At 35.6% G+C, this 23,923-nt stretch overlaps 2 protein-coding genes and 12 non-coding genes across 14 annotated transcripts; 9 read left to right on the forward strand and 5 right to left on the reverse strand.

Moving 5' to 3' along the window:
* Positions 1-878: 878 nt before the first annotated feature.
* Positions 879-1,373, reverse strand: C16B8.3 (Annexin A7; the record flags this gene model as incomplete). The annotated part of the gene is made up of 1 exon (NM_076285.6): positions 879-1,373. One exon carries the CDS (start codon positions 1,371-1,373, stop codon positions 879-881), a length of 495 nt encoding a protein of 164 aa, NP_508686.1.
* A 921-nt stretch (positions 1,374-2,294) lies between these two features.
* On the forward strand, positions 2,295-2,366 carry C16B8.t1. The gene has a single exon. It is a non-coding gene; the product is annotated as a tRNA-Pro (tRNA).
* Positions 2,367-2,831: 465 nt separating this feature from the next.
* Positions 2,832-3,022, reverse strand: C16B8.8. Its single transcript, NR_070791.1, has one exon. It is a non-coding gene; the product is annotated as an Unclassified non-coding RNA C16B8.8 (non-coding RNA).
* C16B8.t2 lies at positions 2,835-2,906 on the forward strand. The gene has a single exon. It is a non-coding gene; the product is annotated as a tRNA-Pro (tRNA).
* C16B8.t3 lies at positions 3,004-3,075 on the forward strand. The gene has a single exon. It is a non-coding gene; the product is annotated as a tRNA-Pro (tRNA).
* A 120-nt stretch (positions 3,076-3,195) lies between these two features.
* Positions 3,196-6,373, reverse strand: C16B8.4 (Fibronectin type-III domain-containing protein). Its single transcript, NM_076286.8, has 8 exons — positions 6,221-6,373; positions 5,420-5,612; positions 5,283-5,368; positions 5,056-5,172; positions 4,781-5,004; positions 4,339-4,580; positions 3,716-3,964; positions 3,196-3,601 (listed from the first exon to the last, which is right to left on the reverse strand). Exons 1-8 carry the CDS (start codon positions 6,359-6,361, stop codon positions 3,405-3,407), a joined length of 1,449 nt encoding a protein of 482 aa, NP_508687.2. The 5' UTR covers positions 6,362-6,373; the 3' UTR covers positions 3,196-3,404.
* Positions 4,602-4,741, forward strand: C16B8.6. Its single transcript, NR_070792.1, has one exon. It is a non-coding gene; the product is annotated as an Unclassified non-coding RNA C16B8.6 (non-coding RNA).
* Positions 6,374-6,432: 59 nt separating the features above from the next.
* On the forward strand, positions 6,433-6,577 carry C16B8.11. Its single transcript, NR_070793.1, has one exon. It is a non-coding gene; the product is annotated as an Unclassified non-coding RNA C16B8.11 (non-coding RNA).
* Positions 6,578-7,071: 494 nt separating this feature from the next.
* C16B8.9 lies at positions 7,072-7,190 on the forward strand. Its single transcript, NR_070794.1, has one exon. It is a non-coding gene; the product is annotated as an Unclassified non-coding RNA C16B8.9 (non-coding RNA).
* A 2,396-nt stretch (positions 7,191-9,586) lies between these two features.
* On the reverse strand, positions 9,587-9,806 carry C16B8.13. Its single transcript, NR_070795.1, has one exon. It is a non-coding gene; the product is annotated as an Unclassified non-coding RNA C16B8.13 (non-coding RNA).
* Positions 9,807-11,519: 1,713 nt separating this feature from the next.
* C16B8.12 lies at positions 11,520-11,663 on the forward strand. Its single transcript, NR_070796.1, has one exon. It is a non-coding gene; the product is annotated as an Unclassified non-coding RNA C16B8.12 (non-coding RNA).
* Positions 11,664-17,842: 6,179 nt separating this feature from the next.
* C16B8.5 lies at positions 17,843-18,204 on the forward strand. The gene has a single exon (NR_000947.1). It is a non-coding gene; the product is annotated as an Unclassified non-coding RNA C16B8.5 (non-coding RNA).
* Positions 18,205-21,627: 3,423 nt separating this feature from the next.
* On the forward strand, positions 21,628-21,677 carry R02E12.10. Its single transcript, NR_070797.1, has one exon. It is a non-coding gene; the product is annotated as an Unclassified non-coding RNA R02E12.10 (non-coding RNA).
* On the reverse strand, positions 21,628-21,677 carry R02E12.11. Its single transcript, NR_070798.1, has one exon. It is a non-coding gene; the product is annotated as an Unclassified non-coding RNA R02E12.11 (non-coding RNA).
* Positions 21,678-23,923: the final 2,246 nt, after the last annotated feature.

The raw sequence follows: 23,923 nt of genomic DNA on the forward strand, positions 1-23,923 counted from the left end.
ATAATTCCGTTCACATTTTTTAAACCTTGTTTCTGTAAAACGCGTGCTAAACCATTAACTCAGTTAGATAAAAAAGTTTCGATAAAATATTCTCCTCTTGAAACATTATATGTGCCTTCCAAAGAACATTAGCAGTGAACAGTTTTTTGTGCTACCTGAAAATTTACTAATTTCCATACTTCTAACGTTTGTATAACTAATTCTGAAACTGATAAAACTCTGTTAACAAGTTTAGTTGCAACAAGTTTTTCAATTAAAATGTGGTTACGAAGTAATTAAAAATTAATACCGGTTAGTCACTTTCTGACCGATGACAATTAATGCAGACATGCTTATGACTCTTTGCTATATTTTTTGTTTTACTCTTAATGGGTTCCAGAGTTGCTTTGATGGGTTCCAGTAATAATCAAATAATACTCGTTGAATTAGCGTCCGACTTACTGGAGATCATAGAATTCATTTGATTTTCACAGAAATCACTTGAAGATTTATGTTTAATATTGTGACATCGAATCGAATATTTCCTAGACCTATAGTATCGAACTGTTATATCAAACCACAATCAGAACTAATTTAGACAAGTTGATTATGTGTCCAATATTGCATCTATTGGAACAATAGGATTTATGAAAGTTAACAATAAATGTTGAATGCATAAATAGACAAATCAAGTAAAATTATTCTAAAGGTAATTTTCAAACATTTCCACGTGCCACTGACACTCAAACCAACCAATAGTTGTTGGAGTATTTCTTAAAATTTTTGAAAAGAACATTGAACAGTTTTAACATTTATTTGGCAATTCAAACAGCAAGAAAAAACATGGTATATTAAATTGATTAGTAGTACAAAAGGTATACAAAAGCTTACATATTAACTCAATATGGTCTTGGATATCCTGGATACTGTCCGGGTGGAGGTGGAGGATATTGCCCTGTTGGTGGTGGTGGGTACATACCGGCTGGCGTGGCTCCGGTTCCAATTTGATATGGCTGCTGTTGTGGATAGCCTGGTGTGCTTGAGTATCCTGGGTTGCTTGGATACATGTTAGTTTGATAGGGTTGCTGTGGAAGTGGAGGTGGTTGTTGGTTGTACGCCGAGTATCCTTGGGTTGGGAGTGGTGGGGCTTGTTGGACATATCCACTAGGATTCACTCCAGCACCGATTCCCATAGGTGGTGGGGGTGCATATGTGGCTCCGTAAGGTCTTGGTGGCGGTGGAGCATATCCAACTCCGGCGCCAACTGGTGGTGGAGGGGCTCCATATGGAAGAGGCATAATTGGAGTAACACCGAAGCCAACTGGGGAACGATAAGAACCGTCACTAGAGGAAGAACTTGAGGAGGAAGAACTGCACGTGCGACGGCCGTACATCTGAAGAAAAAGTGTAAGTTGAGGGGTTTAAAAGGGAAAAAAATCAAACAGAAAGGTTGAAAAACGATCGATTGTGAGTTGTTAGTTTGCGATCCGCCTATTGCCTCAAAAACGAGAAGGTTTCACAATGTGATACGGTTATCAGTTTGCATTGTCAGAAGAAGTTTCTCGTTTTTCCATAGAGAAGAGCAAACAATGACGTATATGGAAACGAATGAACAAAAAAGAAACGAGGGCGTTTTCAGTGTATATTTTGAAACTTTCTTTGCAATCCATGAGTCATGAGGATAGATCATGGACATGACCTTCTGGATGATTCAATGGGAAGGAAGATTACATTCATTTGAATTTATAATAGGAATAATATCGAAATGTCAAACTGGAATGCCAATCAAATACAAACGTCAAAAAAATTATCAGGAAGAATGGAAAAGATCAGGGCAATATTTTAAAATTCAAAACTTTTTCTTGAATTAAGCCAGTCTGCTCTCCGTCGGTCTTGTTGTAAGTTAAATCCAAGCTTCGCTCGACTTTTCAGGAAAGACTGGCTGTAGTCTGGAGGTAAGAAATGCTGACCTTAAGTTTGACCGCGACAACCATCCAGACTGAGCCATCCGGACAACTTTCAACCCTATTGGGTCTGTAAGTTTCTTTTACAATTTTAACAGACTTTTGAAACTCAATTACGATTTAATTTTGTTTTTCAACTTCAATGAATTTTATTGTGTATTAGTTCTTGAATCCGTGTAATTTTAATAACTATTTCAGTCCGTTTTGCAAACCAGAAAGGCCGATCAATACACTTCCTAGCTAAGATTTTCTGCGCCTATGCATTTCGCACCTGTTCTATTCCGAACATGTTTGCGGATCAGTTCTCTGACCACCTAGTGTCTTCACATGATTTTGACATTGGAAACATGTGGCCGAATGGTCTAGTGGTATGATTCTCGCTTTGGGTGCGAGAGGTCCCGGGTTCAATCCCCGGTTCGGCCCATTCCTTTTACTCTTTTAAGCATTTTCAGCATGTAACTTTGAAAACTTGTATTTTGATCGAATCGTGAGACACATTCAGTAAAATTATGGGGAATTGTAAGAAAAGGCTTTGAATATTTTTTTATGTATTATTAATGTATTTGATCGCGGAATACATTCATATTTACATCATCTTCTACGAGTTTAACAATTTGTGAAAATTATAATAATTATGAAAAGTAATTTGAATTATATTAAAACAATTTCTCACGATTAGCAATTTTGATTGTTAGAAATCCTATTCCTAACCAAAACTTTCGAAAAAGTCATACTCTGCATTTTCAAGGTCAATGCTTACTGCGTTCAGAGTTTTCTTGTTTAGTAGAGACGCAGATAGACTTGTTTATTGGTTTGTGACTAGTCGACCACACGCAGAGCGCTATTCACGAGAGCGTGCATGTGTAGGAAGAGGCGTTCACGACGAGACGTGGCCGGATGGTCTAGTGGTATGATTCTCGCTTAGGGTGCGAGAGGTCCCGGGATCGATCCCCGGTCCGGCCCACTTACTTTTTTCCTTGTAGCGAATGGTTATATGCTTTTGATGTATTATGCATATGGTTATTTCAGGAAAACTACAATACATATCAGCTCGAAACGTGGCCGGATGGTCTAGTGGTATGATTCTCGCTTAGGGTGCGAGAGGTCCCGGGATCGATCCCCGGTTCGGCCCGCTTAATTTTTTGATGTATTTTGTTAAGTGTTTTTATGATTGTTTGGAATTATAAAAATTTAGTTGATATTTGCGAATCTGAATAAAAAATCAATACAATTTTAATAATCATTTTTGAATCTCTCATGACAAACTTTATAGAAAACAATTCTCTATTTACAAAACCGGAAAAGCAACACAAGGTATAAAAAATGAACACTTAAATATTAAAATAGCATAATGAATTAAACCCGAGATAACATGTAACAAAGTTTAACTTTGGTTCAACGAAATACCCATAAATAATGAGAATGTGACTGCTAAGCTCTACTAAAACCTGGAACTAAAAATCAGGCGTAATCTGTGAGTTTAGCCTTGTTCTCAGAAACTTTCACAGGACATTTGTTGCAGCATCTGCAGACAGCAAAACAAAGTACAGCAAAGATGAGAAAAGTGAACGAAACTCCGACGGCGATGATTTTCAGTGAAGAATTTATCAACTTTTCTTGCATTACAGCAATCCTCGTCTCAGCAAACGCTTCTCGGCCTGAAATGCAATAGTTTGAGTAGGACAAACGATGAACGTTATTGCATATTGCGTAACGAAAAAAAGGGATTTACAATATACAAGTCAATAAATAAAAGTTAGCCTAGAACGTACCAATTGCGTCATAGTTGGTGATGCGGAACATAAACTCGCAATGAACGTTGCGTGGGAGAGGCATCTCATAACTTGTGGACGGGGCAGGTAGGTATACTGTCGTTGGGTCCTTATTGCAAGGGCCAAGGTATGCTTGGTAGGTTATTGCATAGGTTAGAATGTTTTCTGGTTCAGCCGATGCGGTCCAGGTTATCATTGCGGTAGAGTTGGGTTGGATTGCCACTCGGATATTGGAGACAGATTCGGGGGCTGAAAATTTAGTTTTTCATTTAAATTAAGAATTGCACAACACAACACACAATTCAAAGAAAAATAACCGATAATTGTAGTTTATAAGCTGGTAGGTGTTAGAAATATGAGAAAGTGGCTTAAATTACTGCAAATTTGTCGATTTCCGTCAATCAAATACATTTTTACAAGCTGCTCATAAATTTTGCGTTTGGTTTAATAAACGTTCAGTCCAAAAAAAATAAACTATGGAAATTTAATTTCCGCGTAAAATCATATGTTTGTGAAATTCAAGTTTAGCTTTCAGTTCCAATTTTTCGGACATTTCCATATTTCGCCCATTTTAAATTACATATTTTTAAGTCTTATATGCTTTTTTTTGTCTCAATACTCACCACATTGAAGGCTTCCTTTCCCATAAACCTGCTTGCATTGAAACGAGTTGAACCTCACTGAAATCGGTGTTGTCGCAGTGTTCTGATCCGACGAGAGAGCAGAAAAAGTGACTGCGTAGGACGAGTCAAACTCCAGATGAGACAAAAGAATTGAATATGTGGGGTCCACTCGAATATCCGTCACAACCGAATTCGTCGCGTTTTTGACTTGTAGCCGGAAATAACAACTGTCGTATGCGGTTCTGCAATAGGATTAATTAGTGTGTAGCAGTTATAAAAAATATGGGGGGGGGGGGGCCTTGAATCGACCCGTATATTATCCCAAGCTGTCATGATGCTCAAAGAGCTTTGCCGGTCTCCAGAACCACTTGATCTCGGCTAATTACCACCGTTCATTATCTTAGCGGCGTTGGCTTTTATAAATAAAGAAAACAGTGCGTACCTCGGGAAATGGAGATGTGCAACAACCCCCTGTTCAGAATTAAATCCATTTTTAACAATTAGCGGTGATCCGGGAGACTTGACAACTAAAGTACTAGAAATCTCAGTCCACTCGCTTTGAATTGTATCTCCAAGCTTTCCGGCGGGTCCAACAACAGTGATAAGGAATTTGTATTGAACTCCAGGAATCATTCCGTCAACTTTTATCATAGTGTCCGGCTCAACCTAAAAATAAATGCTCTTATAATTTATTGCCTTAAACTTTTAAACACTTACAGATGCAGTAATCCATTGACTCTCATCATAGTATCCCAATGCATAAGTTCGCTGCTTCCACTGCACAACATACTGTACCGGTCCAGATGGGCGAATTTTCGTCAGGCCAAGGAGTCCCTATAATTTTTGAGAGCTATTATTTATTGACACCTCATGAGTCACAAAACATAAACAATGACAGTTATCGTCTCCTTTCCTCCCCCTCTCCCCATGATCCCTTTTCTCACCTCAAATGAGTCGTCCAAATCGGGTGTTGCAGAAGGCATCTGGCACAATAATTCAGCTGACGAGATTGGAGATGAGCCCACTTTTCCTATAAATTAGCTCAAGTTACAGAAAAATAATTTTAAGATGTAGGGAGTACCAGAGTGTGCGGTAGATTCCAGCCAAAACTTGGCTCCTTGAAGAGTTTCACCAGTAAGGTTGCCTCGTTTCATGTCACGTCTATGCTGAAATTGTAGGCAGCCATTCTCGCATTTTGCGTATTCCTCAGTGTTAACATAAAAGTATTCATCAATAGATCCATCCAGATTTTCTCGTGTCTTGGGGTATCCATACTGAAAAGTTATATGTTTAAAAAACTGTGATCTGATTTTATCTTAAAAATCGAGACTCACCTTAAAGGAAATTGTTAAAAACTACTCATATGGTTCCAAAATGGTCAAATATCATAGTAAAAATGTTCAAAAAATTTTGGAATGTTTTTTTTTCAGGGAAAAATGGCATTTAATGAGCTTTTACCATTTCTAAAAAAACCTATAGCATTGTCCCATGTTCGGATTTTTACAGTGTTTGAATCCATGAAGTTCGAAAGAATTTTATGTTAATTGACAACTTCCAAAAAAGTGAACTTTTGACCACTTTTGGAAACCAAATAAACAAATTTTTAAATTTTGTTGAAAAGTTTCACTGTGTATACTATTTTGGTAATTTTTCCGTTATATGAGTGATTTTGGATTCATTTCCCGCTGGCACTATTCCGACTTTAATACCACAGTGCTAAAATAACGAAAGATCAAGGTAAAACGTTCCAAAAATTACTCCGTTCCAACCTAACATTGTTTTCGTAATGGCCCACAAAAATTACTTAAAACTCAGTTAAGCTATCAACATCGTTCCTAATCTGAACTTTTTTCAGTTAGTTGAAGTTCCAAATCTTACATACCTTTTCCGAACACTTTGCTTTACAATGGGCGACTCGAATAAGATGTGCATAATCAATTTGTATGTATGGTAGAACAACAAAAGAAGTTACCAAATTGGCTGCACAAAGTAGTAGTATGAAAAGACTACTGTACAATCCCATACTGCTGAGAACCTGTAACAACTTTTGGTATTATGTGAGTTGAGAGAACTCATTGAGACGTGAAGAAACAAGAGTAGAGGAAGTAGAACTTGAGCACGCATTCCACTAGCTAAGGTAATAATAATTAGTGTTGCCTTTGTGAGTGACTGAGAATGAAGGGATGAGAGGAGGCTCTTGAACGTCTTTGTTCGCCTATCTTCTGTAGTTGGCGATTAAGCATTAAAAATGAAGGAGAAAGACAGAAAGACGTCCGTCTCTTGCTCAGTCGCCACCAAATTTCCGGAGGCAGTTCGAGAATGAAAAGATTTTAGATGGAAGAAGCAAAAAAAAGAAAATTGGAATGTGTTTGCAAGTGTTTGGGGGGGGGGGGGGGGGGGTTAAATGAGGGAAGAATACACACAAACACTTGAGAAAAGACAATCCGTTAACCTCTAAAAAAAGAGCAGGGCACCTTCGGGGAACAATAGGTCATGCAAATGCCGTTAATGGGTAACGAGAGAGTCGTTCGTTTAGAATATTAGAATATTAGAATGCAACAATACCTTGGAAGGTCACATTTTTTGTGTACTCAATACGTGGTGGGCTGTTCATTTACTGTGATTCTCTGACACTTGCACCAGAAACCGTGACCAACAACTGGTGCTGAGAAGAGAAAAAGGGTGACGGGAAAGAAAGAAGGATGAGTTGAACGGATTACACAACTGCGATTTATTGGCCAATTGCTTATTGCTAAGGTGTTCTTTCGGGAAACGACGGAGGGGCTCACTGGTTCTCGAATTGACAGTTGGCGTCATGTGCTGGCATATATTATCGAGGCGTTGGCAGTAGGGAAGCGACAAAAAATGCTGAAGCCATAATTCGAATTATCCTAGATTTTATTTATTTTATTCTAGTCACATGGTGACGGATTTGGGATTTGTTGGAAGATTTAGATTTGGATTTGAGATGCACTTTGGGAAATTAAAGATGGAGTACGGCCTGTGGGAAACTTAATCAGAATCATTTACATGGTACCAAAAGAAAAATATATCATAATAAAAATTTTCAACAAAAATTATAATTTTTATTGACAGTCAAAAAGATAAGTTATTATCACTTTTTGAGAAAACTATAGCACGGTATGTTCAAATTTCTACAGTGTAAAAGTGTTATTATTTGAAACATTAAAAATTTGAAACTGAATGTTGAAATTGAAATTGAAAAATTGAATCGAAAATTGAATTGAAATTTAAATTGAATAATTGAAATAATAGATTATAAAACTCCAAGGACTACTATAGGACTATAGGAGTAGTTTCTAATAATTTCCCCATTTACGATTTTCCAAAATAAAAATATGCCAAAATGAGAGTAAAACAAAACAAAAAGGCACTTGAACATTATACGGTTCAATAATGCTTAGGATAGCGGTGGGAGTGAAATTTGAATAAGAACAAACACACATAGCTAAGCTCACTATTTGTTAGTGGAAAAAACTTTTTGAATAGGAAGCGAGAGCCGATACAACCCCCAACACAAACACGAAATTGCAACATTGTAAAAAAACGATAAAGTTTAGAAAAGAAGAGCGAGTGCAAATCGTCAAAAACTCGACGACAACGGCTCGGCTCAGCTCGTTATTCGATGTTAACTAGGCCAATTTCACATAGATACTTTCATTCACTCTTTCATCCAACGTACATTTTTATACATAAAAATGAATTTGTAGTGTTGTTCTGACTTTTTTGCTCTAATTATTATATTTTTCAAAGGAACGGGAAAAGTGTGGGTTGGAAGGAAAGATAAGGCGACTGAGTGTCGTCACTCCACCCAGCAAGTGGTCACCACCGAGTGTACACCCTGTGGGGGCGGGGCGTGTTCCTAAAAGCAAGGTAATAGAGAAATGGGAGACCGTGTGCATAGTGCCAAAAAATAATTTAGCTAATTAAATATTTCTCAAACAATATGAAACAAAATATAGAATTGTGCTTTACACAAAAATTTGATCGAAACCCATATACTAGTGACCTTCCTGCATTGCTCTTTCTTATACCTTTCTTAGACCAACAGGTAACAGGTTAATCCCATTTTATAACCGGTCATTTAGAATATCAAAAAGAAACCCATAAATCTCAAGCGGTACTGTCGCAAAGAGGAGACCCATTGTGTAGAGAGATAGCAAAAGAAATTCACACAATCTGGTCAATGGCTCACAAAAAAAACAGAAATATAAAATAGAGTTTGCGCAATATTTGTGAAAAGAGTAAAATAGAGTAGTAACACATGGAAGGGTAGAGGGGAAAAAAACGCCGGAAATCTGCTCATTTCATATTCAGGGAATAGCATGATATTCCGGATTTGAAGATGATTGCAAGGAAACAATAATTTGGGCCAAAAATTAAATATAGTACTTATTTCTTTCTTAGAATTTAAAAGTAGATCAGTGTTGCAGAGGAGTTTGTTATATTCTGTAGATATTCCAAAATTATGGAAAATGTTTAACTTTTTATGAAATAATTTTCACAAAAAAACCGTTTGAACTTCGCACAACTTTTTCAAAATTACCATCAAATTTTTGTTCAGAGTGTTTTGTCTGTTTTTTTTTTAATTTTTTTATTGAATTCGAAATAACTCCAATTCAATAATTGAGTTTGCAGGATTTCAAACACTTTAGAAAGCAATCGTATTTTGCTTATCAAAATTGTACCATACTTCTGCGGCTCATATCTGGATTACCTTAAATTTACCAAAAAGGTTCTACTGTTAAAATGTATAAAATTATTTTGTGCATTTTTGTGACTTGATGATTTTTTTCCAGCCGAAATATTTTTTTTTTGCTCATTGAGCGAGATTCCCAACAAAACTACTGTACTCCTTTTTACTTTAGGTCTCAAAAAGAAAAAAAACTACCATTATGTACATATTAGTATATTAGTACATTAGTAGTGCATGTACTACATCCAAATTCAACTATCGAAAATTAGGTCTGTGAAAAAAGTATACGGTATCTAACAATTTGTGTGATATTTTCGCACCTTCTTAACAAAAAAATCTTATAGAACTATCAAATAACTCATATAGACCATAATACTTTACACCAATGATAGAGAAGGGTCTGGTTACCAGTTTCCTGGAGGCACAAAAGCGAGGAAAAAGCACCTGTTACTAACAGACATCATTGGCGGTATTATCTACGGGAAAGACTTTGAGCCGAGTATACCGATTAATCAGGGATGTACACTATCCCGCGCATATCCCCCGCTTCTTGTTCTACAAGACACAACAACATTCTCATTACAATATTACAAGTAGTTCTAGCTGCTGACAGCCGCATTTGAAACGAAACCACGGGACCCTCCCCACTCATCAATTAACGAATACCTGCGGCTGTCATAAACAACATATGTAGTCAGGATAGACACACGTTGATGAATTATTCTGTAGGCGATACGTCTCAATTTATTAGAACATTTGATTTTGGTAAGATTTTGGTAAGAAACGTATCTATTCCATCAACCGCTCATTTTCTCACCGTCATTTCATTTTCTCGATTGAGGTTAAGAGGATCGTTCGGAAAAGGATTACGGTGTGGCAAGCACTTTTTGACACACCTGCCAATTTTTGAAAACATCATGTATTTGAATAAATCATCGATGTTTTGGTATTGGAGCAATCTTATCATCAACATGTTTACGACCAGACACATATTATTACTGACGGTGAAAAGGAACACATGCATTTAGATGGTTCACGCGAGTCAAGGTGTGCATCCTCTTACTAAATGCACCAATTAAGATGAGTGCCCTCCGGAATCCAAACATTGCCAAGGTGTTAGTATGCAAACAATGAGGAAAATAATTAGAGTGCGGAGAGAGCTTGTATTGCGCAATTGGATCTTTTTTCCAAGTGACTTCTGAGTGAAGCAGTGCAAAGGGGACACACTGTGGAGCTATTGTGACATCAGAAAAATCTTGTGGATGGTGTCGGATTTTTAACACGGTGTCGCACGCAATGTTCGGTAATCAATGACAATAAAAGTAGTATGTAAATTCTTTGTTGTTGACTCTGTCAGAATGACTTGGTTTACGTGGTTTACGACCGGTAAGCGGATGACCACAACCGTTTTTACGAGGGGATGAATGGGGTATGGTATGTACTGAAATCCAATGTAAATGGGGTACGACGATATGACATTTTCAATAGTGAAATTTAGGAAAGTCTCAAAATGCAAAAGTTTTTGTTTTAATTGGAATATTATCAATTCTACTAACGTTAAAAAAAATTGAATAAACTAATATTATACTTTTTGAGATATCATCTATTAGTCTAACGTGTAAATACGTTTTTGACCGTAGAACTGTTAAACAACAGTACAATTATCTTATTTTTAAATATACATATTTTTTTACTATATAATCGAGGTCTCTCTGAACCAGGACATGTCATTCGGCAGTTCTACAAAATGAGAAGTTGCTGCATGTTTTTAAAATATTTAAATTTAAAATATAATGGCAGAACATCGAATCTCATATTCTTTATTGAAAATCGCTCTAAAAGGGCTGCAAAATGTTCGATATTCCGTCGAAATTTACTTAGAAAATTTTTGAGCACTTCTATGCTTTTTTCAGCCGAGAAAACTTTTTTTGCATTTCTAATTCATATTGGAAATAACCGGAGAATCACACCACTTTGGCTCATATAAACTAACTTTAGTTCATTTTACCAGTTCAAAAATGTTCACAAAAATGTTCAACAAAGTTAATTGGGTATAGCAATAAGTCAGTTATTTTCAATCTTTTTTAGAAACTGTAACTAACAGATTACTATAGAAAAGACGGTTTATAAACTGAATAATGACAAAAATATGTTTGCAATGTTTATATAAGGCTAGATATAGGTGTCACTTAACCTTACATGATATACTCAGTGGGAATCATTACAGTTCTATTTAGTTAGCACCTCAGACACAACAGAAATAACACACATATATAATAACCCAGGCGACAAAAAGTGGTTAAAAAATCTTGAGGGATTTGAAAGCTGATCCATAAGAGTGTTTATTCCATTCTGGATTATGCCGGCAGTCAAACGGCTGCCTCAGAAACGCGGCCTGGCACGTAAGTATCACTTTTTTTTGAGCCCACACTTTAAACTTTTTTTTTCGTTCGATCGAAAGTGTAGATAGATTGAAAATAGTGAGGGGAGAGTTTGAATTATGATTAGGAGTCGAGCAACAAGTGCCACTACTGAGCAATTGGGAGGAGGTCAGTGGGAGGATGAGCCCGAAAAAAAAGGAAAAAACGAGATATTGAGTGATAAGAAAGAGATGATTATTAGTGGCTAGTTCTAAAGGATCCGAAAAATTAATGAGTGAAATTTGATTTTTTATTGGTGTCAGGTCGTGAAAGTGTCGAGAACATTGACAACTCGCAGGGGGCTCCACGATTCTCTCACAAACCACAGAGGAGAGCCATAAATCAAAGGTAGTTAGAATGTCAATGAAAAACCAGATTTTTTGCTGGGCGGAAAAGTGGATCTAGGGGGTAGCTGTTGCAGTCTATTCATCTTTTTAATTCAAAAAGTAGATATTTGTATGCAAATGAGGAGATAGAGAATGAAGAAGAGAATAGAAAAAGACAATGAAATTGAAGGTGTTCTCCTTCATTCTTTTTTGGACAAATAACCTGTTAGACAATGTGAGATTGAGTAAATGATGCATGGAATTATTGTCCGTTTTAACACTTGACTCGTGTCAAAATCCAAATTCCAAAATCCAATGACGCGGACACCAGACGCTGTGGCGTTTTGAAGGTGATGAGGAAAATGATGGGTGTGTGAGAATGGTGAGGTTATGTTTACACGTTTTGTACACCAATTCAATCAGTCTTCGTGTTACAACTTTCGAAATTCGTTTTGGTTAATGAGCCGGGCTCATATTAGAGTTAGGAGGAGGGAGGATAACTTTGTAGACATTGCACATATGTTTTCAAAACGAAGAATATATGCCGATGATATGGAGGGGGTGGATTGGATTGGCAGAAAACGAAAACGAAAACTCGAGCAGAATGTCATTTGCACTGCATAATATTGTTTAATGGATTAGATGCGGTTTTGAGATGAATAATGAATAGCGTGAAAGAGATGAGGATTTCCCACTTTTTTTCTAAATTAATATGGACAACTAAAACATATTGCTCAAGAAATTTTTTTGTGATTGCGTAAAAACTACTCATCCAAAAATGGAGTATCATCACATTTCGTACATCTGTTAAAAAAAACCAAATGGCCAGAAAGCACATAATTTCATTATGAAACTTAAAAAAAAAATCTGTAACTTTTTTTATTATTTTTAAAAATAATGTTATCATTTTTTCTGTGATTTAGGATCATTTTCAAATCATAGGTGCACAATAATTTGTAACTTTTGTGTATTAATCTACTGAAAAAATCAGTTATCAAAAAGAGAAAAATAGTGCTTAAACACGTCCGAAAATGTACGAAACCGACTTTGTTAATTTTTAGCGATTTTGTAAAGCTATTTTTTTTTTTTAAAGTTTTATTACTTATAGAACATTTTAAGAAAGAAATTCATCATGTAAAATCAGTGGTTTTGATTTTTTGATAGCGATACCAAAATTATTATCGACAATGGTTTCATGATGTTATTGCAGAATTTCAACTTCAAAATAAAAAAAAATAGTTTTTGAGTTTTTTAGAATTTAAAAAATAATTCTAAATGTTGCAAAACTGCAACGTACAGTAGCCTAAACAATGAAGTGAAAATACTTTAACAATAGTGCTTAATATAAAAGCCTACAATATTTGTTGAAGTAAATTTTTGAAAAATTAGCATTGACCCTAATTTTCACAGGTTTTATGAGCAGATGTGTTTTTATTGTGTCATCAACAAATTGGCTTAAATCTGGAGGTAACAACCATCTGGATCATGGTGCTAATATGCAGTCATATCAAGATGTTTCTTTTTGAATCTTAAGCACTATGAGTCCTAGGCAAGAACGGAAATGTAAATTTTGAGAAAGGCGAAAGTGAATAAAACGAGCTTCATTACAATCTCGTGTGAACTTAGTTCAGTTAAGAGTAACGGCAGGAAGGAAGTGTGAGAAGTTGAGTGAGAAGGTTTCTAACGCTCATACTCATTTCCATAATAGGGGGATTCGTAATAACTGCAGATTTGACTACCAGATAGAACTATGATTGTTATTAACAGGAATAATGGAACGCCGTTCTCGATAAGAATCGCGCGGACCTGTCACCACGCGCCTTGCATGACATTTTTGTTTCTTCTCCAGGGAAATGGCCGATTGAGCAACAGATGCTTGAGAGCACACTTATCAAGACAAACTTTATAAAGAAACATGTGTGGAAATGAATGAATGAAGGAGGAAAAAAAATGATGGATTGGGGTAGAATGGGTGAAAAAAAATTGTAAAAAAAAAACGCTCTAACTGAGAGGAAAACTTTTTTTTTTGGAAAATTATACGTTTCGTTGACATTTATTCATGATGACCTGTCAAAAGACTCTTCATCCCGAAAAGTTTGATAGGCGGACGATATGCATTTCAGATGGTTTTCAATAAAAGCAACACTTGGCAAATTTCGAGGAAGCTAAGAATTTTGGAAATTCAAAATACTCACTGATCCAGAAGTAATTTTAGCTATGGAGCTTTGGAAATTTTCAAATTCTCGAAGAATGCATGACGGATTTCTTTAGATTTTAAATTTTAGATTCATTCATATAAAAGCTAAACAAAAAAAGTTTTATATGAAATTAGTGTTGCATAAAATTTCAAACAACAAAAAAAAAGAAAAAGAAAAGGAAAAAGCAAACAAGAAGGCGAAGTAAATGAAAAACTACCTACAAGGGCAGTTGACTCTGTTCAAGGATATTCAAATAGGTAACGAGTAAAAAGGGGGAGGTAAAGAAAAACACACAGAGGCCTTCAAAGACATCTTTATAAGTCAATATCCGACATGTAACCTTCATGTTCTTCACAATAGCCACCGAAACTAGCATGTCGGATTGCGCAATGGGATTTCGGGCGGTGCACACACTACGATATAATCATCTGCCGCACACAAGTTTCTGAGTTGTAAATTTGTCGAAGGCGGCCTTCATGGATCAGGTCGCACTTTTTTTCGGGTGGTGTCCAACGTAATTGTCTTTTGATGAGACACCGACCGAGTAGACAAGTGACCGATTGACGGTATTGCGTGATTATGATATTTATTCAATCGGATTCATGTTCCACATCCACTTAATCTAAGTGAGCAAATATGTTCGGGCGAGGTTTATTATGAAAGTGTATGTTTCTAGGATACTGTTTTACGGAACTTATAATCTTGAGAAATCTTGTAAAATGTGAGCAGTGTAAAGTTAACAATTTTCAGTTAGTTTTGCAGTATTCAAACAGGTTTTTGATGAATAAAAGGATGAACTATTCGAGGTTTATGAGATTTTGAGCTCGAAATGCACACATAAAAAAAATTTGTCTACCCGTTTAAATTGACAGAAATATTCTATCTGTTATTCGATTTTTTTGTGGCAGCTAACAAATTTATGGAAATCACCGCGCACCGTTTTGAACTGTCAGAAATTTCAGAATTTGAGAAATATCATACATTTTTTTTGTTTTTTAGAACGTAGTATCGTTTCTGTATACTTTTACTCGTTCTTATTTATCTAGGTGAACCGGTACCAGTTAATATTTAATAAATCTATACACAGCCTGTAGTTAAAAATCCTTTGAGTTTAAATTAACACAAATCAGAATTGACCACTTTGAGTAAAAAATATACATTTTCAAACATAAAACGTGCCTCTTCTTTACACAAGCACGGTGACGGGTAGAGAAGGTGTGAGTAAACTCAAAAACGGGTGGTGAGAACACCACAAATGAATCATATCGGTGTAACAATAGAGCACAGGTAACTATTCAAATTAAAGGGTAACAAGGTAAACTGAGTTAGGGGTGCAACAATACAAAGCATATCAGTATTTGTTACCGGAATTGGAAACAATAGAAAAGTGTTCCAAGGTTGTTTGGTTGTCCGGCACACGTGTTCTTGAAAACGAAAGGAAAAAAAGCGAAAGTTACATGTAGTAAGGATAGGAAAAAGGGTATTCAATAATGAAACTTTCCAATTTATACAGTTGTTGTTATTAAAATGACTATTTTTGAATATTGAAGAGGTTCAAATAGGTCCCAGATAACCAAACATTTATTCTTAAATTTGACAATTTTGCAACCGTTACTCACTTCAGAAAAGTGTTTTATCATGTTGTTGCACCACGACTATAATAGTGTTTCACAATTAAACCATTTGTGTTTCAAACACTCAGATCAACAAAAAATACTAACATATTCCATTCGAGGGACATTTTCCAAGAAACTCTCAAAAATGGGCGCCACACTATATTCATCTCGCATTGAACGTGGCGCACATGACAGAAAGGCGCGGAACCCGGAAGATGTCAAATCATGATATTAGTTACGCTCCCTATTTTCAGTTATTCTCAAAAACCGCCTGGCGCCCAAGCCTCTTGACTGCGACCGTCTTGCAACAGTTCTTGGGGGATAAGTGTTGAAAATTCATGGTTTTAAATGCCGAAATTTAGGGCACATTAAATTTGAGTCCGACATCTATTGGGTTCGGCGCTCAATATCTTTATCTCGCGAAAGTGTGATGTATTTAGTTTAACCTGCCATTCTTTCTGCACTATTTTCACCAATCTGTTTTTTTTGCGTCAATACTTTTTATTGCTCGAATCACAAATCCACCACCTCGAGGATGCATCATCAGAAATTCTCGAGTTCTTACTGCATCAAAGCCAGAATCACATGTTATCACATACATTCCTAACGATTTTCTCCAGCAATTTACGTAAGCATTCATAATTAACATCCTCTTCTCTTCGGTCCAAAAAAAGGGGGCGTTGAAAAAAAGCATTTTGTGATGTGACTTGAGTTTATGTTCATCTCCTCATAGAAACACACAATCAGATGTTGTTCGTTAGTTTCAACTTTGATCACCTATATATTGTAGTTTAGAGTAACGTTGGGTACGAAACCAAAAATGTATTTCTTAGTACTTTGAGTACTTCGGTGCTTGGAGAATTTTTTTTTAAAATTAGTGCACCGAGTTTTTACTTATTCTGTGTTTCTGGAATTTTCAAAACTTTACATTCTCTGGAAAAAATTTTTTTTTTGGAAAAATTACAGACAAACTACAATTTTTATTAAATTTTGTGTATGTCACCGGAAAAAAATGTACGATTTTTTGCAGCAAATAATCATAAGTCAAAAAATAGGGCAGGTATTTAATGACAGTTTTTTCATTTGATTTAAGAAAAAAAACCCACTAGAAAAGGTGAAAATCGATTTTATATCTAGCAATTTTTGTAAGAAATTCGAAAGTTTTAAATTATAAGCTGCTAAATTAAATGAAAATTATCATGTATATAAACGCAAGATGAAAACTGGAAAAATTATATTAGGGTTGTATGATGTTTCGCTTGTACAATACTTTCTCGTCCTGCAACATTTTTTTGTCAATTTGGCAGTTTGCAGCCAGCTGAAACTATTTTCAAAGCTAGTCTCGGTTAAAAATTCCATCAAAAAACGGACACTTTCCTGGAAATGACTCATTTCACACTTGCGGTCGTTATTTTTTTTTACCCGATTAATTATACATTCATTCATCATAACCCCCGCATTCATTTTGTCTTCATTTTTCCTGGCATTGTCTCGTTCTGCAAAATATCATACATGTATGATTAGGCTCCTCCCAATACATGGTTCCATACTGTTCTCAAGTTTTGAGCAAAAAAAATGGGATGTTTCAGCGCTTCCCACCCACTTGAAAGGATCAAATCTTTTGACCATTTTTCATTTTTTCGCTTTTCAGGATGCCGCCGCTGACTGCCAAAAATATTTTGGAAGAAGAAAAATTGCCATGCGACTTGTTTTCTGGCACATTGTTTATTTTTTATTTTTTATTTTCGGTTATCATTTTTTGAAAACTGAACATCTTTTTGAATTTTTTTTTGCATACATGTTATGTTACTGATTTGTGTACATTTTGTACATAGACTGCAGTTATTGAATGTAGACAAAAGTGTCATCTCTACGGGATTCTAGCGACCGAAAACCTTGAAATGTTTCGTCTAGTATTCAGGTTGTTCAAGACAATTTTTGTCTGTTTATGAATCATTTCGATGTACATTCCATCGGGTTGAAAGATCGAATCAGATATTTTGTGTTGTGGATTTTTCAGAGGAATCAGTTTAAAAGACATCAATCTCCACTTCACATTTGATTGATCGATTTGTTTCGAAACCTTTGTTGTGTTTGTTTGATCATTTTGCAAAAAGCCCATTAGCTTTTCAAAACTAGAAAAGCGTCGTTGTTAGATGGAATTTTTCCATTCTTCCGATTGCATTTTTTCTACAACTGTAGCAAAGATCTGGCCACCTTGCACGTGACAATTGTGTAGCTTTTATATCTTAGTTTTCTTTCATTTTTCTCAGTATTGGCACTTTAGTACATATTTTAAAAAATTCTGCGGCAGCGGAGCACTGTACTAAAGATGGTCTGGTGTTTTGAAAATTTTTTTTGTTAATCAAAAAGTAGCTTCTGTGTGATTTTTGGGGAATATTTATTTGCTAAAAAATCTGAAAACTTTCTTTTAAAAGCTTCATATTTTGTTTTAAGTCAATCTGATAAAAAAAAAGTTTTATGACCAAAAATTTCAGATTAAGAAAATTATTTAAAAAAAGCCCTTTAAAACTCCGCAAGACTACATTTTTAACAATTTTACTGCACTCGGAATAGTGAAAAATACACGGAACAAATTTCAGGTCGACTCTTTTCTAGTTCTAAAATTTTTTGTCAGCTGTTTTTACAACGTAAAAATTTGAGTCTTCAAGTTCAGTTCCCAGTAAAAATTTGTTTTTGTCCAGTTATCCTGATGAACCACACTGGAATGCATATGTTCGAAGCTTTCTCCTTCAATTCTTTGAAAAAAGGAAGAAGCATTGTAAACAAACACGAAAATCAAATTTCTCGCTTTTCCACACTTGCTCAGTCTGAGCTGAAGAAGGAACCCAGATCCATCAATCGAGCGTTATCATAAATGCAGATACATCATTCACCTTCACGTGTGTGTGTGTGTGTGTTTTTTCCCACTCCACGATCCCACACCGCCACCCCACATACTCTTTTCTCTCCAACTAGAAAAGTTTATTCAATATATCGAGTCACACTCACGTCAGCACTTTAAAGGACTCAATATTGTGTTTGATTACTACAACTTATTCCATTTCTTCCAAAAGCATGATTTCTTAACAATTTGTGCGTCATTAGAGATGTTGTTGAGTTCATTCTGATTGGAACCGATTGGACCAAGAATCAGGGGACACCCTAGTTTCTGAATGTTTTATATTATATAATTTTATAGTCAAAGTTGAGTTAAAAATGTTTCTTTTCTGAAAACCTGAGCAGGCTTTGATTTCTTCCTTGTCTTGTACTGTATTTCCTGTTTTTTGTACTTCTGAATGTAATGTAGAATTAGGACCTTTGAAATAGGTCACTACGAAAATTTATCAGCAGAGGAGCACGTTGAGTTAGCAAAAGTCGGAAAAATATGAAAAATTGCAATTGTTTTTACAAAAAACTGAATAAAAATTTTTAAAAAAATTTCAAAAAGCTTCCAAAACGTCTGCATATCTTTAAACACTTTAACAATCATTACATTTGGAGCAACTTAACGGGTTTTTAGAGTAGTGCAAAATCTCATTAAAAACAATTTCAAATCGACTTTTTTCCATTTCAAAATGCTCTTCTACCGCTAAACGTTGTAGTGACCTATTTCATAATTTTTTTTTCGAATGGCGAGGGTTTCATTCAGAATTCTAAAAATGTGCTGAAATATTTTTCTTGTGAGTAGTATAGATAGAAACGGAAATCTTCCGCCCCTATCACAATACATTTTCAAAGTAACAAACCGTTTTATTTGGTTATAATTTTATTGACTTTCAGTATGACCGTCTGCCGATTGTTCAAAAATTTGAAACTATCTAAATTTAACCGACTAAATTTTAATAAATAATCGAATTGCAAAATGCAACAAAGCCCCATAAATTATATTTTCTTAAACCTGTCTCTTGACCCCCACTTCATTCGTACAAGTCGCTACCAGACAACGTTGGATATTCACACAGAAACGTAAAGACTTGTGGAAGAAGTTTCTCACAACTTCCATACTTGAATTTTATGAAAATTGTCAGAACATTTTCTGTACAAACTGTCTCCACTTCGTCAATTGCAAAATAGGAATGCATGTCGCGAACAAGGCAATTGGCATCGATTCCGACGTCTGTCATTTGCAACTACTTTTCCTCATTTTTTTTGTGTTACCCCTACGCATTCACTTATTTTTTTTCTTTGCATGGCTTCGACGTCATATCTTTTTCCGCAGATTTTTTGAACAAAAAATGGATTTGAAAAAGGAAGAAGCTGTTCGAAAATCTTGTTGAGCTATGTTGCCTTACTCGAGGTCCGCTTAAATACGACAATACACCTAATCATAGTGGCCAAGTGCACAAGCGCAATTCTTTTGTTTCCTTATCGAGTTTGCACAACTTTTCCATTTTTCTCTTTTGCACGAATATAGCTTCCGAGTTTTGTAAACTTTTGTATGATGTATGATTTGATTTTGGGATGTGCTAATAGATTGAGCACAGAAATGTTTTTACATGTTTCACCATGGTATTTTGCCACTCTAGCAGTATGACAGATTTAAAAAAATTTCCTCACTTGAGACTATCTACCAAATCCCAACGGTTCACTCTAATTAGGAAAAAAACTAAAAATGATGTTTTTTTTTTCATGGAGTTTTTCTGAAGTTGATGTTACTATTCTTGATGATCAGAAAACTTTATTAGTTTTAAACGCTGTGTTTTAATACTTGATGATTACAAAAAATAAAAAATATGAGCAAAAAGTGTTGTCAAGTTCTAAATTTCTTTTGGTGGTTTAAGTACATTTGATGTTTCTCAATTCTTCGATTTTTGGTCTCAAACATACATTATATTTTTTGAAAGACCAGTCTAAAAATTGTATAATTCAACAAACTCAGACTGCTACAAAAAAAAATAATTTCGAATAATTTGCCCTCAAGTCAAATATTTTCTAGTACATTTATTTTTCTGGCATCCCGTTTTAGAGATTTTTATCCCATAAATCAGAAAGCGCGACCGAAAAGAGCAACGATTTGCGCACTTATCCCATTAAGCAATTTGCATCTAATTGACTTTTACTACCCTCATTTTTGTCTTTCGGTATTCACAGAAAATTGACTCTCTGAATCTTTTTGTGTGTTTTTTATTCGTTTTAGCCTTTTCTTCTTTTTTTTTTCTTCGAAACGACAGAGTCTTAAAACATGAGAATGCGAATGGGCGCTTTTTTTCGTGGAATGGTATCATCAAAACCATTCCACGAAAAAAAAAGTGGAAAGGCGTCATCAAAAATATAGCGGATTCCAAAACAATATATTTGGGAAAACTGTACAACTTGAAAAAATTGTAAAAAAATTGGTGTAGAACAATTATGAAATTGGAAAATAATCTCTCTGCGCTGACCGGAATCATTGTGCACTGACCAAAATGCTTTTGCACTGACCGAAATGTTTCTGCACTGACCGAAATGCTTTTGTACTGACAAAAGTTGTTCTCAGCAAAAATTTCAAAAAGGTTTTGGAATTTTGAGAATTTTTGATCTAACACCGTATTTTTGATGTCCACAAAAATTATCGCTATTCGTAATTAAAATTTCTAGCAGGGCAATATGCATTTTCGAAAATAGGAAAATATTTCAAAAATATTTCAAAGTTGACAAGTTAAAAAAAAAACTTTTCCTATAGTTCTGAAATATGCTCATTTCATTGATTTTTCGCTCTATGAAAAATGACTTCTGGTTACTTCAAAGTTCCCAAAAACAGTGTACCAGTAAAAGATTAATTATCTTACTTGCAACCCATTACTTATTTTTTCCAAAATATTTCATCACAAAATTCCAAAAGAAAATCTAGAAAGATGCGTACAAAACAATCCAATGAAGAAGAGCAGAAAAAAAGAAAACAAAACATGGATTGGCGAAATTAAATTGTTGCGCTTTATGTGGGGCAGTGTCGTTTCTTTTTGGTGAAAGGAAATGTGCCGCAATGCTCAGTGGCAACATATTTGGGAACAAAAAATTTGGCTGTGCTCAGATATATGTACATGACAAGTGAGAGGGCAGGATTTTGGAAGCAAAAATAGGCGGCGACCGGGGTGGGGGGCACACCAAAAACTAGTACTAGCACCGCCATCAGCCTCGCCCTTTTTCAAACTTCCACGCCAACAACATTCCTTCCGTCTATTGCAATCTGCCCCCCCCCCCCCCCCCCGCTTCTCGTCTTTTTCCCCGTTTGTGCCACCAAGGTCTCTGTTGCCTCTGATTGTTGCGGTTTTTGCCTAATATGCGTGAACTGAACTGGCTGAGCCAATTTTCTCACGTGTCCCACTTTTCCCACCAGCCGCCTGTCACATATTCTGGAGGGTGTCCTCCCCCCTCCCTCTGCACTTGGGCCCCGCGCATTGACGTCGGACTAATCATTTTCTCAGCTTGGTTTTTTTGTTTATGTCTCTTCAACGTGGTGTCGTGATGAGGTCTCTTTGTTTCTCAATCAACGTGCATAAGGTCAGAAGATCGGAATTCCTTTTTTTCTGAAAACCTATTGAATTCACATGCTTCTCCGCTTACCTTTTTCTCAAGGTTTTTAATAGTTTTTTGAATGTCAGACAGTCGTTTTGCGAAAACAATCTTTAAAAGGCACGTGCGTTAGATTTTTTAAATTTTGTTCTTGACCCAGTTTAAAGACTTTTGTAAAACATCATATTTTAGTAATTTTATATTATGATACAACTTTATGTATCTCATTTCAAAGCTCATATTTAACCATATAAAGTTCAGCGCCAAAACTCAACTCCCATAACGCCACTTCTCCATTTGAAACCGATTATTTTTCCGACTTGTAATGAATTTTTGAAATCAAATAGGAATTGTAAAAACATTCAAACCATACAAAACTTTTTCATTTTCTGTTTGAGCATAAACGATTCTGATCAGTTGTCTAGGTTAAAAATTTTCCAACCTTCCAAAAAACGTTATGAACTTGTAGGCTTTGAAAGTCCCTAAAATGTTTTTATATGTATTAAAACTTCAATACCTCAAAATTGTTCACAATGTGAGTATCACGCATAATTTCGGTCGCAATATGTGCATTGTGCATATACAAAACTCGATTTATAAACTGTACTCGATTTATAAAACACGAATTAACTGTGAGTAAGAACTGCTCGTGAATCCGACCACTGAAAAATGTTAAATACACATACATAACAGAAAATTTACGGTATTTTCCCTATTAGACTTGCCCACCATTGCTCTACTTTGACGGTTGGTTTTAATGTTTCCAAAAAAAGTGTTTGATTGCAAAATTGTAGAGAAATAATTTGCACGTGTTTTGTCAGTAAGCAATCGTTTGATAAAACCAAAGGAAACCGAAATATATCACTGTTGAGCAATGAGTGTTCAAAATTGCAGTACCTATTTTGTCTGTATTCCAACAATAAAGCTAAACACAATAAATACATAAAATAAATAGTTGTTAAAAGAAGTAGTTATAATTCTATATAAGTTAATTTGCAATGTATGCAACAGGAAACTTGCGGCATTGACATTGTAGACGGGATACTTTAAAACACGTATTTTTAAAGACATTATTGCCACATTATTTTCTAGTTAAAACGCTTCTTCCCGGTATGAATATTAACGAGGCCGCATCTTCCATCATCTCCACACCCCTGGTCCGTTTCCATTGCTAACTGAACATCCTTCATTCTACATATTCCGTTTTTTGTTCCATTCTTTATTTTTTCGCTTGCACATCTACCATAATTCTTCTCACAATCTCAAAATTTCCTGTCAAAAATTTGTTCGTTCTTCTCGTCGAGAGTTCAGTTCCTCGTTTTGTCACGTGCCTTCACATGACATCAGGTAGGCTTTTTGTCCTAACATTTTTCATCCCACACCACTCTTCACGGGTGCCCGTTCTCTCTTGTATCTGTGTATTTTATCTTTTTTCTCCCCAGTGTTGAAATAAAAAAGGATGTATGTTTGCACATTGGTCCTTCCTCCCCCCTTCACATTTTCTTTTCCGAAAATACATAGCGTCATTCTCATTCGCAAAGTGGGAGAAGACAAGAAATTTATTTCGTGGGGTCTTGGTCTTGTACTCAGCTTCTTCAAAACCTTCCTCCCTCTAATTCTCTCTTCCTGTCCTATCCCTCCCCTCACTCGCTCTCTTTTTAGAGATACTGCTCCCACTCAACCATATTTCTTTCTCTCCGATTTTGGAAACGAAATACAGATCGTCCCGCACAGCCGGCATTTGTGATTCTTGCCTCCTTCACCCTTTCTTCTTCTCCTCTCTGAATATTCAATTATGCATTTCTCGTTCTTC

The sequence above is a fragment of the Caenorhabditis elegans genome, chromosome X (assembly GCF_000002985.6).
Source record: "Caenorhabditis elegans chromosome X".
NCBI lineage: Eukaryota > Metazoa > Nematoda > Chromadorea > Rhabditida > Rhabditidae > Caenorhabditis > Caenorhabditis elegans.